This window comes from Nicotiana tabacum, chromosome 17 (genome assembly GCF_000715075.1).
Source record: "Nicotiana tabacum cultivar K326 chromosome 17, ASM71507v2, whole genome shotgun sequence".
Classification (NCBI taxonomy): Eukaryota; Viridiplantae; Streptophyta; class Magnoliopsida; order Solanales; family Solanaceae; genus Nicotiana; species Nicotiana tabacum.
In genome coordinates this window covers 16539044-16557219 of record NC_134096.1, presented here as the reverse complement: position 1 = coordinate 16557219, position 18176 = coordinate 16539044, and the positions used below count along the sequence as shown (strand labels likewise).

Genomic DNA, 18176 nt, shown 5'->3' with positions numbered 1-18176 from the left:
GTCATCATTATCCACCAATTGATCATCGTCCTCCACCTGATCTGATCTTTCTCATCTTGAATTTCCCCTTCTTCTTCTGAAAATTATTCTACTTGATCACTCCATAGCTTTTCCAGTAGTACATTACCAATTTCTTGTGTTTGAGAAGAAACTTCTTGACACGACTGGTTTGTAGTGACAAATCTAGCTAAGTTATCACCTCTTATCTACGTATTTATATCTGTAGCATTGCCTTCATTCGTTGTAGTATTATTAGCACCAAAAGCACGATTTACCCACTGAGTAGTGGACTCATTCACTGTTGCATATCCCTCATCCTTGTCATTACAATTTATACTTGCATTATCTCCTTCTTTGGATGGCCCAATCCCAGGCTAAGTAGGTTTAAAAACAGGCGCAGCTAGACTTAAATTCCCAGTACTCGTAGTGCTAGGTTTAGGGCTATGATGAACAGTATCCTTCTCTACCAAAGCTAACTGGTTGTCACCTTCCTTCTCCCCATGTCAGCTGGGACAATTTCTTTTCCATTAGTATTTTGAACGTCATTACAACTGTTCACAACCTTCACTCGATTGTCTTTGACCTCCTTCCATTGTTCAGCTGGGTTGCCTACTACTTTACCACTGGTAAGGATCCTCACTGGAGGATTATTATTAGCTTTATTCACCACATTATCCTACTCCACCTGTTTTCTTTTGTCATTTTCCTCCATCAACTCCGAATGTAATCTTCTACACTCTTCCTCATTATCCCCTTGTAATCTACACTCTTTACAGCATTTAGGAATGTAATCATAGTGAATTTTAACCCATTCAGTTCTTATTTCACCTGTGGCTTCATTCTTAATGTCCATACGTACTCTTTTAGGTAGTTCTGCTAACAAATCAACTTGAACTTTAACTCTAGCACAACTAGGTCTAGTCTTATTAATTGTAGCCATATCCAAATGTAAAGGATTACCAAAGGTGTACAAGAGGAGATCCATGCCATTGCCAAAGGTGTTTCTTCATTGATTTTGAACTTGGAATCATAAATAATGGGCCTCATATGATATTGATATCCATCTTTTGCCTTCAAGTGCTAAGAACCCTTAGAGGTGAGGTTGATGAAGTCTTCAAACAGTGTTAAACAAATCAAAATATGCATGTCTCTAAAGAAACCAACATTGCATTCTCCTTTGATTCCACATTGTGATGGAATAATTCTACGAACCTCCTAAAGTTCTGGTCATCCGTATGAAAACTTCCTTACAACTGCATATTGTAGACCTTAAATGATGTTCATACGTTACACTTCTGATTCTGTCAAGAGGCTGCCCATGTAGCAAAGTTACATGTTTGATTGGAATTGGTGTGACAGTTTGTAAAGTAGGGTTTACGCGCATGAGGGTGTTCAAAGAAGTAGGCTTTAGGATTTTGGAGTAATCCAGGGTTGGATTAATGGCTGAATTGTTGTTTATTGGTTGAGGATTGGTCGTAGAAGGCAAATCAACCTCCAAAGGAGGATGACCGCCAGCTAAATTTGCCATTAGAGGGCTTTCGTCGGTGAATTGCCTATGAGCCAAATTGGCCATCTCTTTCTCTTTTTTGGTGTTTATTTTTATTTTATTATTTAAAATTATTAATTTTTTTAAATTTAATGTACATAATGGATATATTTAGAGTAGCCAAAAAAGCGTGTTCTAGTAAGGGTGGTACCAGTAAGAGTAAAAATACTAAAAGATCAAGAGGTGGTGCTGGTTCTTCTAGTAATTTTACACATATTTCTGAAAGTTAACCTAAAAATATAAAGGTAGATTATGAGCTATTTCAAGAAGATTATGGTATAGATGATAATTTAGATGGTATTGAGTCACCCGATAATCTTGAAACACCATCACCTACACCTAGTACTGCTAGTCAAAATACTAGGAGTGGCGGTCGTGGTGATGTAGGTAGGCCTCCTCTCCCTATTAAGAAGTAAGTGTTGGTAATTTTTTAAAAGACTAGAAGAAGATAAAAATTATGTAAGATATACTATTTGTCAGGAAGTTTATAAACATGAGACCGGAGGTAAGCAGGGGGGAACGGGTCAACTTCGTAGGCACATGTTAGATAACCACCCTATTATATGGGGTGCTGATGAACAATCTGGCCAACAAAATTTTAACCCGAGTACTGACGGTTTATTGGGTAAATACGATATATTGAAAGATCGGGAAGAATTAGCTGATGTTTTAGGTTGTTTACCTTTAGCTTTGTTACTTTACCATATCTTGTTACTTATATTCAAAAAGTTTATAACCCTTTATTTAAAGTTATTCCTAGAAGTACTTGTAGAGCTGATATTTTTAGGCTTTTTGGACAATATCGGACATATATCTGTTATTTGTTTGCTAATCTTCCTTTTAGAGTTTCTGTTACTTCTGATATTGGTCGTGTTGTTAATAGAAATGATTATTTGACTATTATATGTCATTGGATAGATGATAATTTTTGTATGCAAAAATATATTATAGCTTTTAAATATGATGAAGATCAAAGTCATACTAGTGTATTTATAAGTAATACTACCACGAAGTTGCTATATTTTACAATCTTGAAGAAAAAGTTTTGTGTATATTATTTGATAATGCTTCTAACAACAATGTTGCTATTTCACTATTAAAATTGTATCTATGCCCACCACTTCCTGAAAATTTCATATGAGGTGTGTATGTCATATTTATAATTTAATTGTTAAGAGTGGCCTTGAATTATTTAAAAATAAGATCACTTTAGTTAGAAAAGTTGGTGTAATTCAAAAAAATAATAGAAGTTCTAGATTTAATGCATTTAAGGATAAATGTGAATATAATGGACTAAGACCAAGACTCATGCATGAAAAAATAGTTACTAAGTGGAATTATACTTATTTATTTTTAAAATATTTTTATAAATATAGAATGCCTATAATTGAAGTTGCTAATTCTTATTGTACCGATCCTAACCGTTTGTTAATAGCTAGTACTTGGAATGTTATTGAAGATGTTGTGAAAAATTTACAAAAACTTTATGTAGCTACGCTTGAGTTTTCTGGAGCTTATTATCCTACTATTACAAATGGTTTAGTACATATAACTGAAAATTTTCTTTTACTCCATAATTTCAAGAAGAAAGAAGGATATAATTTTGTTGTTGAATCTATGCTAGATAAATTTAAGAAATATTTCTATCATATTCCCCCTTATTTACCTAATTGGTGCTATTTTAAACCCTTATATCAAAATGGCTACTTGTCGCCAATTACTCACTGTGTTATATGTTTATATGAATATTTGACCAACTGAAACCTGTGATATTGACACTTGCTTTTCTGATCTACATAAATATTTACAAGCTTTATATAATTATTATGCTAGCATTGTTGTTGCTTCTTCTGTTGTAGATGCAAATGCAAATATTCTTTCAAGTCCAGTTTCTACATCTCATCCGGCGCTATGGAGGATAATGATGGTATTGAAGATTATTTAATTTGATCTACACTAGGAGAGTACCAACAACCCAGTAGCAGGAATATTGATAAACTCCAATTCTACTTGCAAAAGGCAACAGAGCCCCGCACAAAAGGAATTTCTACCGCTGGCTTTGTGGAGAATCAACTCAAATCAATTTAATGTTCTTTCCGCCATGGCTCGAGACATGCTAAATGTGTCAATTTCAACAGCTAAATCAGAAAAGCGCATTTAGCCAAGCAAGGCAGCAACTAGGAGATATCCGTCACTCATTGGGTAGCAACGCTTTGGATGTTTTTGTGTGTTTCAGAGATTGGATAAGATCATAACAGCGAAATCAAGGTCGTTAATATGTAGGTAGATGAACCGGAGGACCAAGAAATTGGAGATATGATGGTTTATGGTTCCGATTCAAGCAATGCCAGAAACCAGAAATCTCATGTTGACATGGAAGAACTTACAAAAATGATGTATAGCATGTGATGTACTCATTCTTATTTTTTTTTATAATTATTGTAAACTTTTAATTTGCAAGTTCAAAAATAAAAATAAAAACAGAATAGAACTTGCAAATTAATTTGAAGTATTATTATGCAATGAGAATATGAAATGAAAGCCTTTGAAGTTTGATCCCCGCCCGGTTCGAACTGGACATGCCCACTAGAACCCGGAATTGCCCAGCCCATTAACAGTCTGGTATACCAGCCCACTAACCAGCCCGCCCCACTAACCGAACGGGCTATTTTTTCTCATGACCAACCGGTCAAGCCCATTTGGTAAACACCTCTATTCTCAGCTCAACCACTAATTTTACTATTTCTCAAAAGATAATTAGCTAAAAATGGCCACGAACTAACTTAAGTTGCATGTGGAAGATGGAGTCCTTGATTCCGCGTTGATATTGATTGATATACTAATATCATTGTTTGACGTAGTTATCGACATACACTTCGTAAAATCAAACCAATGATAAGGTTTTATATTAGGACAAGTTTTGCCTTTTTAGGCATTTTGGGTCAATTGCATTTGTGGCTCTCAATTTGTTTTAATATACATATTTAACGAGTGAGAGATTTACAATAGGGTTGCCATCCATGCCACCATTAATCAAAATTATATTCTCGTCGTTGCGAGAAACTTACAGATATTGAAATACGAAAGTTACTTCATTTTCAATTGAATCATTAATTCGTTCCCTTTTACTGAAGTAAATTTACAAAACTTACAACTTACGCGCGGCTTTCATAAATTACGATTAATTTTGACATCAATTCCGTTGTTTTAGAAGTAAAGAGTACAACATATCTTCAACTTACATGAAAATTCTTTAACAATGATTGTAACAGTAGTGCTAATAAAATGAAATTTGGAGCAATATAATGAATAAATACTTCGACTTTTTACTTTATTCTCTTTGTTCCATCTTTATACGATATTGTTTCCTCTTTGGTTATTTAAAAAAGCATGAGATATACGCCTTCCGTCAAAATTTATGTGACATAATTTGATTCGCCACAAAGTTTAAGGAATATTTTTTTGAAACTTGTGATTTTTAAAATTTTAAAGGATAAAAGTTTTGTGGGATCGTATCATTTGTATGTCTACAAAAGAACTTCACATTAAAGTTAAATAAAAAATTTAAAGTTAAAGTATTTTCAAATATATAAATAATTTGATAAAATATATCATTCTTTGTGGAATGGGCTAAGAGGGAAAGCGTGGTAAAATAAATGGAAAGTAGGGGTGTCAATGAATCGGTTCGACCGGTTATTTTATAAAAATTTATACCATATCAATTTTTCGGTTATTCTATTATGTATAATCAAAGTTAGACTTTTCGAAACTACTTCACTCATGCCGGTTTCTCTTCGGTATTTGTACGGTTCGACTAATTTTCGGTATTTTTCCAAATGTCATGTAAAAGTCACTAGTAGAAGTTGAATGCAATAACATACTATACGTACTTTTATATTACTTAGCAAAACTCTCTAAACATGTTTACTGTTTAATGGGTGATGAATAAGAAAATATGAAAGATAGCCAAAGCATAGATCCATCAACTATTCTACAGCAACGTAAATGAAAGTTAGCAAAGACAAAGAAAATATAAATCACATGAGTGAAAATATATTAATTAAGTTGTGACTCAAGAGTAAAATCTATAAAAGATTAGATATTCAAAAGAAAAATCCAAAAATGAAACATATTCAATAAATTGTAGCTTGCTACTCATAATCGCTAGAATACTTTGTGTCTTGCTAGTGAATATGCTGGAAATAATTTAGTTTCACGAAGAGTAATATAATAGGTTTGAGAATTAGGATTTTCAGTTTAATTACTTATTTGCTTGTAACCGTTTTTATACTTTCAAGGCCAAAAAAAAAGTTTAATGCCTTATTATTTTTAAACTTAATGTATGAATATATTTTCACATGTAAATTTATTCGGTACGCTTCATTATTTTTTCGATTTTATTTTCTTAAAATAAAATAAAAAAAGGGCAGCCCGGTACACTAAGCTCCCGCTATGCCCAGGGTGTGAGAATGGTCGGATCACAAGGATCTATTGTACGCAGTCTTACCTTGCATTTCTACAAAAGGTTGTTTTCACGGCTCGAACATGTGACCTCCCGGTCACATGACAACAATTTTACCAGTTACGCTAAGGCTCCCCTTCAAACTTACCCTAATTATCGATACAGTTATAAATTTATATACAAATCTACGTTTTTTTTTTTTAAACCTTAAAAATCGATACGAATTGTTTTTAAATATACGCTCGCAACGAAGGACAACTTTTTTGTATATAAATATGAAAGAAATCACAAGTCACTGTTTGACGAAGCTATGGACCGCGTTCTGTTCCTTCATCTACTCTCGGAGTCTCAGTCAACCTTTCTGTCCCAGTACTCCTATAAATATTGGTTTCACCTCTTCAATCTTCCATTAATCTGTCTTTTCTCTTCCTACCATTTTCACATCTCTCTCCAACTCTCCAAGAAAGCAACAAACTTTCTGGATAAAAAACAACAAACACCTCTTATTTTCTTTCTTTTGTACAACAAGAAAAACAATGAGGACCCCCTTTTTCTCATCATCAAAACCTTCAACCCCTTCACATAATTCATCATCTCCTAACACCTTTTCTGAAACTTTAATGGAAGAAACAATAGAATACTCTGAATTAATTATCAAAAAATGGGATCTTGATTCCTCCTCTGTCTCAACCACCTCTTATAACAGAGTCGCTAATCTCTTCCGTGATAATCCGTTAGAAGCCAAGCAGCTTCTTAACGCCGTTAACGACTTACAACATGCAATGCAGTTTGTTATCAAAGATAGTTCCAGCTCTAAACTTCTAGTTCGAGCTCATAATCTCATGCAAATTGCCATAAGAAGACTTCAGAAAGAGTTCTACACTATCTTATCAGGAAGTCGTTACTTTCTTGATGCAGAAACGGTGTCGTCAAGATCCTCAAGATCATCCACTGCCACCCTATCAAGTCTTTTAGATGAAGATGAAGTTTCTGAAGACAATAATAATAGTGAAATTGAGAAGGTTTCAGAGGTTGTAATGGCGGATTTGAAATCAATAGCTGATTGTATGATTGGAGCTGGTTATGGAAGAGAGTGCGTGAAAATTTACAAACTTAATCGAAAATCAGTCATCGATGAGATTTTGTATTACTTGGGGATTGAGAAATTAAGCTCTTCACAGATTCAGAAAATGGATTGGGAATTACTGGAGATAAAAATCAAGAATTGGTTGAGTGCTGTTAAGATTGCAGTTACTACTCTGTTTCACGGTGAGAGGATTCTCTGTGATTTTGTCTTCTCTGCCTCAGACAACATAAGAGAATCCTGTTTCTCGGAGATTGCTAAAGATGGGGCTTTGACTCTGTTCTTGTTCCCAGAAATGGTGGCCAAATATAAGAAGTTATCACTTGAGAAAATGTTTAGAGTGCTGGACGTCTACGACGCCATTTGTGAGCTTTGGGTTAAAATCGAATTGATTTTCAGCTTTGATTCAATGGAGGTAGTCAAGTCTCAGGCGATGATATTACTGGTCAAGCTCGGCAATACCGCTAGAGCCATGTTGTCGGAGTTTGAATCGGCAGTTCAGAAAGACACATCGAAGGCAGTGCAAGGTGGCGGGGTTCACCCGTTAACTCGATACGTCATGAACTACCTTGTTTATCTCGGCGATTATAGTGACGCAATATCTGAAATAATCGTCGATTTGCCGATTTCGTTACAGACATCGTTGCCGGAATCATACTACTTGAGCCTAACAACAGAAGATGGGGACTCTCCGCCTTCTGCTGTTGCCTTACGACTTGCGTGGCTCGTACTCGTCCTTTTATGTAAACTCGATGGTAAAGCACAACTTTACAAGGACGTGGCACTATCCTATTTGTTCCTGGCGAACAACTTAAACTACATCATTTCAAAGGTACAGGAATCGAACCTAAAGCTCCTACTTGGATCCGATTGGATGTTAAAGCACGAAAAGAAGGTGAAAGAGTACATGTCAAAGTATGAGAGGATGGGTTGGAACAAAGTGCTGATGTCATTACCTGAGAATTTGACGATTGAGATTTCATCGATGGAAGTGAAGGAAAGGTTTAGCAAATTTAATTCAAGTTTCGAGGAGGTATATCGAAAACAAAGTTCATGGGTCATACTCGACCAGAAACTCAGAGACCAAGTCAAAGTATCACTAGCTAACAAGCTTGTTCCGAGATATCAGACTTTTTACGAGAAGCACCGAAGAGAATTGGTGAGGAATGTCACCGGAATGGAGTCAATTATTAGATTTGCCCCTGATGATTTACAAAATTACTTATCGGATTTATTTCATGGTGCTAATGTTTTGATTTCTAGTATGGGATGGAGTGGGACATCTTCGCCGTCTGTATCAACAACGTCAATGTCATCCTCAAGTCGAAGCCGATAAATAAGTGCATATGAATTTTATGAGATAAGAGAGAAGTTTGTGTATACAAAACAAATGTTTTTGATTTGTAATGTATTTGTGTATCGAAATGTTACGTTGCAAATCGGGAATTGTAGAGACCAATTTTAAACTAAATTCATTTGTTGAATGAAATGGCATGAGAACTTGGTTCATATCATTATGTCTATTGAAGATTTGTGGTGTATTCGTTTGTTCTATTAGTACCGATAGTTAGTACCGCCAGAGCCATGTTATACATCAAAGGCAATGTCGGGTGGAGGAATATAATTCACCGTTAACTCGATACGTTATGAACTACTTTATTTATCTCAGCGATTATAGGGACGCAATATCTGAAATAATCATCGCTTCGCCGATTTCATTACAGACATCGCTGCCGAAATCATACTTGAGCCTAACAATAGAAGATGGGGACTCTCTGCGTTCTACCTTTACACTACGGTTTGCATGGTTAGTACTCAACCTTTTATGTAAACTCTATGGTAAAGCACAACTATACAAGGATGTTGCATTAATTAGTCTTATTTGTTCCAAGCGAACTACTTAAACTAGGTTATTTCGAAGGTCTAGGTATCAAACCTAAAGCTCCTACCTGGATCCAATTGGATTTTAAAGCACAAAATGAAGGTGAAAGAGTACATGTCAAAGTATGAGAGGATGGGTTGGAACAAAGTGCTGATGTCACTACATGAGAATTTGACGATTGAGATTTCGTCTAAGTTTAGCAAATTTAATTCGAGTTTCGAGGAGGTATATGGAAAACAAAGTTCATGGGTCATATGGAGCTGAAACCCCAAGATCAAGTCAAGATATCACTGACTAAGGACTAGTTTGGCCATAGATTTTATCAAAATAAATTTGGGTTTTATTTGGCAAACATATATTTGGCTATATATTTTGCTTACATTTTAGCCAAATCCCAAGTCCCAAATCCCAAATCCAGTTCAATAGCTGGTTTTGGGCCAAAATATCACTATTATATTTTTTAAAAATTACCCTAATCTTTTGTATTTTATAAAAGAGCCCACCATTTATTGTTTTGTAACGATGTTGCTTCGTCTTCTCGGTTATCTGATAGTTATCATGTAGTTCATTATAAAAATGATAATTTTGTATCAAATTTATTTATGTTGAGGACTATGGTATGCGATAATATAATGAATATTATTGATAATGGTATTGTTGGGTATTTGTGATAGTTTTTACAACTTGTGGGTATAAGTCATATTTCATATTTTTCCAAACCAAATTTCACCCAAAATATATGTCCAAACATATTTTCATCTTCAAGCCAAACTTCAACCAAATCAGATTTTTCAGAATAAATTTGGGAATTTATGACCAAACGCTAGCTAACAATGTTGTTCCAAAAAATCGAGCTTTTTACGAGAAGCACGGGGGAGAATTGATGAGTAATTGCAATCAAATTTGCCCCTCATGATTTACAAAATGACTTATCGAATTTATTTCGCAGTCGGGTACTAGCATGAGATGGAGTGGGTCATCTTCGCCGTCCGTGTCAAAGTCAACGTCGTCATCCTCGTCACGAGGCCGATAAATTTTATGAGTTTGTGTAGATAAAACAAATAATTTGTTGATTGGTAATGTATTTGTGTAAAGAAACATTACACTGGAAATCCGGAATTGTACGACTAATTAAACTAAATTCATTTGTTTAGTGAAAATGCATTTTGTCTATTATAGATTTGAGTGTTTGGATTGTTCTATTATTATGGTAGTTAGGACCAACAGTTGCGAATGGATGAGTAGTTGACGAATTCCAATAGAAATTGAAGTCACCCATTCCAAACATACAATAAAAGCTTGAACAACTCCTCTCCTATAATAAAACAGAACGTGTTTTCAATGGGCAAAAAATGAAGGTCGTCTAAACTATAAGGACGTCATTATATTCTTCAGAAATATAAACGTCAATATGTTAAGGATTGTATTCACGTGTGTTTGTATTGATAGAAGCAATACAACTTCTATATATTAGTATACACCACTAATAGCACAAATTTTCATCCTTTCACTTGTTAATCCATAGCTCTTAAACCTTCTTGAAAATATAGGGAAATAAGACTTTCAATGCATAGATTTAAAATGATCCCCACTTCCACCAACAATTTTGTAGAGTTATTTGAATAATGATAGACAGTTTCAACTTCAAAGCAATTATTCGAGAACTCATGATAAATATGCTGGAGTTTTTTTTCGTGTTTTAGGTAAAGTATTTTTGTCCAGATTTTAATAGCGATACAAAAGTAACAATTTTTTTGGTTTATTTGATTCTTTATCAATCTAAAAAAATTTCTAATAAAATTGTTTACCCTCAAAATTGGATAACAATTGAATTTATACGCGGTTTGAAGGATACATGATCTAACTTGATACAAAAATGATAAATCAGATTCAAATTGAAATAAATGATAAAAAAGTAAATGCAAACCACGCAAGTTGAACAATGTTGGCCTTGAAGGTTGATCACCCTCGAGTCAAAGATGCTGCAATCGGTGCCGGAACAGAGTGATAAGATAATAATTACTAGAAATAACAGTTTACTGCTTTGGGTTGCGTGTCAAAATGTCATTTACAAATAATCAGACCCTCTTTATATAGTAGAGAAGTCCTATTTTAGGTACAAATCTATATAAGGTAAAGAATCTCATGATTTGCTAATTAATCGATTTCATTGATACGTGTCGAGATTTCCACCGTAATTTCCAACCGGTTACAGATATTTCGGCCTTCCGTTATTTTGGTTCGATAATATGTTCTCGAGCTAATTCGGAGTCGTGGTCAGTTCCGGGGTTTCAGACTCAATAATCTTGAAAACGAATGTTCTAACCTCGTGCCTAGGTTCGATGGAACCCCAGGGTCAATCTTCAATCCATTATATTTCATCCCCGATCTGTCATACAATAGATGAGCTCGGTTTCTACCGTATACAGATAGTCCCTCATTTTTGGAGAGTAAACGACGAGAAACGATATGAGCCCTCGATACTTTGCGCCAGAAATGACAAAATGAGCGAAACGTCTCGTCAGTCACATATAAATGGCATTAAATGTTTGTCAGTTGCTGATCGGCCACTACAGGTTTTGAACCGTCGTTTGCAAACTATAAATACTTCCTTCTTCATTCATTCAAACTTTACGTTCAACCTTTTCTTACTCTTGTTCTTAAAGAACCTTTGCAGTTTCAAGTGTTTTCCTCTAATTTCTTGAGAGCTTTGTAAGGGTTTCTCCTTTGTCTGGACTCTTCAAGCATACCCCTTTAACCCCTTCTTCATTTTCATTAAAAAAATGGCGAAGACTTCTAAGTCTGTTCCCCAAAAGGAAACTCCCCATTCCTCGAAACCGACTGAGAATGTTTTGCATGCTGTTACTTAGGAACCGACACTGGAACACCTTCTAAAGATGTTCGTCCCTACGGAGTGTCCAACTGGAGCCGATTTTAAGGTTGAGAAAACCTTCTCGGTACTGGACCGTTGTGAACCGGTCTCGAGATACATATGTTCGGTCACCGATAGTGTTTTCGACAAAGTCAAGGAGGACTGCAACTGGGTCGATATGTACGTAGTGGTTCCTACGCCTGAGGAGGCGATCACTACCCACGTGGAGGGTTTCTTGAGTGTCTACACTTATCCCTTCACGTTGGGCCCCTTGGACTCGGTCATCATCGCCTTTTGTAAGAGGTACGAGGTGACCCTAGGCCAAATTCATCCCTCCTTCTGGAGGATAGTCATTCTCCACCGCTTCTTTGTAAATAAGATCGAGGGGTGTCCCTTCACCATCGATCACCTCATGCGTCTGTACAGTCCCCGACTCTATCAATGGGGCTAATAAAACTAGCCCGTCGGGCCAGTAAGGCCCCATTCTCGAGCATCGACGAGGATCGAGACTAAGGCTGGTTAGGCTGATTCGTTCGAGTAAGGATCGAGGACTTAATCCCGGCCGAGGACTTAATCCCGGCCGAGGACATGCCATTTTTTGAGAAATGAAACATGAAGCATAAGTATAACCTTGCCTTTAAGATTTTATTTATCATTTTTCTTTTCCCTTCTTCTTATCGATTCTTTGTGATTCAGTTGTTGCTCGTATGTCAGATGCAATTCCTTGACTCAAGGAGTGGGTCAAGGGCATCGTGTCGCAAAAACCCTATTCTGAGTGCACGTGGCGCGAACTATCGAAGGGTCGGTGGGAGGCCCGTGCTCACAGTGATATTTCTCTACTGAGTGAATTAACACTTAGTTTTCTTAGCTGCATTCGTTCTCACTTTTTCTTCTTTTGTAGGCCTTCCCAAAGATTTTGAAATGAGGCCCACGTCCGGTGATGAAGACATCCCCCCGAACCATCTCTTCTGAAGCAAGATAAAGAAAAGAAAAGAAAAAGGGCTCCAAGTTCTCCGAACTCGGAGAAGAAAAAACCAAAAAAGAGACTGGCGCTCAAATCCAAGGAAAGTGGCGCCCAGGAGGTCCCATCGATTTCGCTCAGTCAAATGAGGAACGAGTCCGAAGAAGAAGAAGCCTCCGAGCTGATGACCCGTGTGAGAAGCATTATCGAGTTGCATCAAACCGGGGTAGCCGATGAGGAGGCAGTGACCGAGGCCTCCTAAATTGGGAAGGACGAGGCCATATTGCTCCAAATTGGGGAGGACGATAAGGAGACCACGACCGGTACTCCTCGGGCTAAGGGAAATACCCCGAAAGATGCAATCGGGGTGATAGATCTTTCCGGGTCACCATCATTCATCGACTCCATGATAAACGAGGCCCAAATGCTGAAAGGATGCCCAAATGAGGGGCCTCAAGCGGCGGCAGATTCCTTCAACAACTTCTTCGATGGCTTATATTCTACCGCCTTGGAGGATGTCACTGGGTTAGGAAACTTACCAGTACCAAAGAAGTTGCTGTCTTCGGGAGCCAGCGGCTCTTCTTCGAGTCCGAGATTAGTAGGCTGGTTCCCAGCCCCGAATGCAGATCCTAACCGGAAGTAGTCAATCATCTAATCCATACCTGAGGATACCCGGGTTCTCTCCGCCCCCGTGGGAGTTGCCAGCTATCTTAGATGCCTGGTGACCGAAAATGATCAGGCCGAAATGGATGAGGTGGAGGCCCCCTTTCTTTTCAACGAAGCTCAACAGGCGTTGAATCGGGTAACTTCGAATGCCTTTTTATTATGTACTTAGATTAAATTCCAAATAATCGTAACATCCTTCTTCGTGTTCGCAGGCCTCGGTGCTTCATCACGAAACCTTTCTCTGATATCGCGAATAGTTAAACCAACACGAGGCCGAAACCCGGGGCGCTTATTGAAAAGAGGGATGCTTACAAGCTCCTTAGTGAGAAGTTTTAGTGCGAGATAGAAGAGGCTCGGAAGGAGCATGCAGACCTGGTCGAGCAGGTAAGACGAGTATTTGAAGTTAGTGACGATGATTCAGACACAGTTGCTAGCAACTCGAACCTGCAGGTTCAAAAATAACTTGACTAGATCGAGCAGCTACAGGCGGAGGTGGATACGATGAAGGTTGAGGCCGAAGAATGGAAGAAAAACATGGACCGCTTAGCCTCGGAAAAGGAGACTGCCCATGCACAGTTGGCTTCGGCTGAGGTCCAGCTTCGGGCTGCAAAGGAAAAAACCTCTGTACAGGCCAAAACAATCAAGATGCTTCAGTCCAGCTGAACTCGACTGTCTCCGGTCAAGAAAATCTGGCCACGGATCTTGAGGCGGCCAAATTAGAGGTTCTCGTGGTCAGGGCTGAGGCCGATGATAATGTAGCTCAGCACAAGGCCGACGCCGAGGCTGCTCAGGACCAAGCGAGAAATATGGTGAAGCACGCGAAGTGGAAATCCCCAGGGGAGGCCCTCGAGGGAGTCCATGCTCGGGATTTTGATTTATTGGTTGAAATCTAGAATGCCAAAATATACTAAGCCAAGGCCAGGAAGCTGGATTATCCCAAGGAGGAAGATTCCGAGGGGTCCGAAGATTCGGGTGAGTCCGATGGTGGCGTAGACCCCGTAGGCGATGACGTGGCCCCCAATGAAGACTAGGCCATTTAGGATCTTTTTAGGCATTTTTTCCTTTGGGTTTTTGTATCATCTTTTTGTTGAGGCCGTTTCGGCCTTTGCTAAGAATTTTGTAACGGGGCTATTCAGTGCTTGTTAAAAGAATTTTTGATATATATATTAATATTTGATATATATATATATATAAGGCTTTTTCCCTTTCACAACTTTTGAATTTTTCCTTTGCTTTTTTATTTGTGTTGGCAAAGATCAAAATGCCTTAGCACGAAATAGTTAGGTTATGTTCGAAGGTTCGAGCAAACCTTTCCTTTAACATTATTTTATGTTAAGGCATCGTGGGGATTCGGTGTTACCCAAAACCTTTCCCCAAAGTAGTTTAGGTTTATAATATGCCGAGGGTAGCCTTTAGAACCGGTTAAGAAATTTCAAGGCCTTGTTGTTTTTGCGACGGGCTTCGGATGTCTCTGAGCCGTGTTTATGTGGCCGTATACCTTTATAGTTCGGGTGTTGTCTCGTGTAATTATCATTATCCTTAGTTATCCGGGTTTGCCTAAGATGGAAGTACCCGAGTGGGGGTGACCTTAGCCTATAAAATTCGTGGGTTTCCTAATAGATCGTTATAACCCCGAGGTCTAATAGCTTGGACCGTCCGAGTTTGTTATTCGGACCGCAGTCCCCGAGTGAGAGAGTGATTATTCGAACTTAGGTTAAGGCGGCCCTTGGGCTTGTTTCCTTTAGGGGATCGGAAGCAGGGAATTCCTTGAGAAATGTAAAGGAAAAAGTTTTAAAAAACAAGATGTTTGCAAGGTAGAGACTTCTCTTTATTCTTGCGCATAATAGTAATGTATGTATACATGCTTTGGGTCAGGGTTCGAGCAGTCTATGTGGGAATGGTTCATTTGACCGTTTGGCCCTTACATTGAATCCTATCGATTGAGACTTCTCAATCCTGAAGTCTCTTTCCATGCTAAAGTCGATATCAGAGGGTAATGCCCCCAGTGTTTGGGGCCTGAAAATATTGTTATGATCATCGACACTGGTTCGTTGCTGGCATTCAATTCTAAGTTAGCACGATTTACTTGTTGCCTAGTTAAAAACCTTACCGGAAAGCCCATTTGGGACAAAATCGGCTCAACAGAAAAAGAGTGCAATGCGTTTGCTTTCAGACCTAAAACCTCGTACCATCCCTTGTTGGTTACTTGCAGGGGTTAGTTTAAGATGTAAATAAAGGAATTAATGGGTAAAAAAATTGATCGCAAATGCGAACTAGCTTCCCGCCAGTCCCCATCGCAAATGAGAACTACCTGTTCGCAAATACGAACCCGCCTCTATCGCAAATGCGGAAAATTACTGGCAAATGCAAGAAACTATCCCCCCCCCCAGCCCATGCTCGCAAATTAGTTTCAATAATGATCCTTCCGCAGGTTCACCTACGGAAACCTTGTTACGACTTCTCCTTCCTCTAAATGATAAGGTTCAATGGACTTCTCGCGATGTCGTGGCCGTAAAATGCAAAGAATGAGGAACGATCATGGCGGGACGGTGACTATGGTTCCTTAGGTCATATTTGATGGCCCGGAACAATTTTAGGCGATCGTGGTTCGGGGGTCCCGGGATCACTTGGAAGGTATGGGCTACATAACACACGAAAATATGAGAATCAAGAACCTAGTTCTTGTACCACAGGATAGTAGTCTTGTGTTCTTCTCATGCGTATCTCAAAAGAAACAAAATTAACTGCCACGTCATCCACCTTTTCAGACCTTTATTTATAATGTCCCATATATGATCATTGGTTTAAAATTGACTCATATACAAATATTGTACATGTTCTTTGGATCGTCACATCTCACATAAAAATTGGCTAGCTTTCCTAACTCATGGCACGACGGAGGACATGACGGGACATGGCAGGGCGTGGTCGTACTTGGCCATGTACTGACATCGGACGTGGCAGGACATGGCCATGGCAGGACGCATGACATGGCAGGACGCAGGACATGCCAGGGCGTGGCCATGGCATGGCGTCGGACGTGGCCAATAATTGATTTTGAATTACCTTCACCTTTTCCCTAGCTTGTTGCACCAACTCAGGGCCTGATAACATTGTTTCACCAACCTCTAACTGTCCTATAGGCGATATGCATGTTCAGAGTCGGATTTGAGTAAAACTAGTATGGGTGGACTCGTACTCAAATGGGTTATCAAAATTTATGAGTTTTTTGGGGTTCCGGGGTGCGGGTCTGATAGGTCCGTATCGTGATTTGGGAATTGGGCATATGCCCGGAATTTAATTTAGAGGTTCATAACTAAAATTATGGCCATTTAACGGAAACTAGAAATTTAAAGGGTAAAGATTTTCAATGTTGACCACGGATTTGACTTTTTGATATCGGGGTCGGAATCTGATTCCGAAAATTGGAATAGCTCACTTATGTCATTTATGACTTGTGTGTCAAATTTGATGTCATTCCGGATTCATTTAACATATTTCAACTTTAGTGGTAATATCGCTTTAAGTGCGTTATATTCCAGTTGTTCGGTAGTTGCTAGTCGTTCATTGTTCCTAGCTTGTAGGATCCTTTTTCGGTGATCTCGATAATCTAGCACGCTCCTTCCCAGTTCGGTCCCAATATTTCCTTTGTTCGGGTTTCGGGTGTTTAGCGTGACCTTTCTTAGTACCAAATCCCCGGTGTTGAAGTGTCGAAGGTTTTCCCTTTGATTATAATATATTTCGATCCGCTATTTTTGGGCGGCTAATCGGACAAAACCTTGCCATCCATGGTTTCTAATTCGTAGGCACATTTTCCAGCGATACCTCAAACTTTATAGGGTCCTTCCCAATTTGGATTTAACTTTCCTGCTCCGGTTTTTTTCATTGATTGGAAAACCTTTTTAAGAACGAAGTACCCAATTTTGAAGTACCTGAGGTGAGCCTTTCTGTTGTAGTATCGTTCTATGATTTGCTTTTGTGTTGCAATCCGTATTAAAGCTGCTTCTCTTCTTTGTTCGAGTAAGTCCAAGTTTGTTCTTAATTCCTCATCGTTCGACTCTTCCATTGCCAATGTGAATCTCGTGCTTGGTTCTCCTATTTCAACTGGTATTAAAGCTTCATACACAAGCAAAAATGGAGTTTCTCCCGTGGCTGTTTTTGTTGTGGTTCTATAAGCCCATAACACTCCTAGTAATTCTTCAGGCCAATTCCCTTTTGATTTTTCTAGTCTCTTCTTCAAATTATTGATGATAATCTTATTTGTTGACTCAGCTTGTCCATTTGCCATGGGATGGTAAGGTAAAGAGGTTATTCGTTTGATTTGTCAACTTTGAAAGAACTCCGTGATTTTCGAGCCTATAAATTGTGTGTCATACGATTTCTTTTGGAACTCCAAACCGGCATATAATGTTTCGCCAAATGAAGTCTTTCACCTCATTTTCTCGTACCTGTTTGAAAGATCCTACCTCTACCCATTTTGAAAAGTAATCTGTTAACACTAATAAGAACCGTACCATTCCTTTAGCTTGTGGTAAAGGCCCTACTATATCCATTCCCCATTTCATAAATGGCCATGGGGAAATAACTGTATGTAATAACTCTGCAGGTCGATGCATATTGTTGGCATATCGTTGACACTTATCACATTTGGCTACATACCTTTCCGCATCTTCTTCCATTTTAGGCCAGTAGTATCCTGCCCT

General features: G+C 38.3%; 2 protein-coding genes across 2 annotated transcripts; one reads left to right on the top strand and one right to left on the bottom strand.

The window, feature by feature from the left end:
• The first annotated feature begins 6414 nt into the window (after nt 1–6414).
• On the top strand, nt 6415–8606 carry LOC107808493 (exocyst complex component EXO70H1-like). The gene has a single exon (XM_016633024.2). It carries the CDS (start codon nt 6545–6547, stop codon nt 8426–8428), a length of 1884 nt encoding a protein of 627 aa, XP_016488510.2. The 5' UTR covers nt 6415–6544; the 3' UTR covers nt 8429–8606.
• Nucleotides 8607–17299: 8693 nt separating this feature from the next.
• LOC142171713 (uncharacterized) lies at nt 17300–17761 on the bottom strand. The gene has a single exon (XM_075235405.1). It carries the CDS (start codon nt 17759–17761, stop codon nt 17300–17302), a length of 462 nt encoding a protein of 153 aa, XP_075091506.1.
• Between the last annotated feature and the right edge of the window lie 415 nt (nt 17762–18176).

Excerpts from the sequence above, each read along its gene's own strand:
- LOC107808493 (XM_016633024.2), top strand. The coding sequence starts at position 6,545 with ATGAGGACCCCCTTTTTCTCATCATCAAAACCTTCAACCCCTTCACAT.
- LOC142171713 (XM_075235405.1), bottom strand. The coding sequence starts at position 17,761 with ATGGCAAATGGACAAGCTGAGTCAACAAATAAGATTATCATCAATAAT.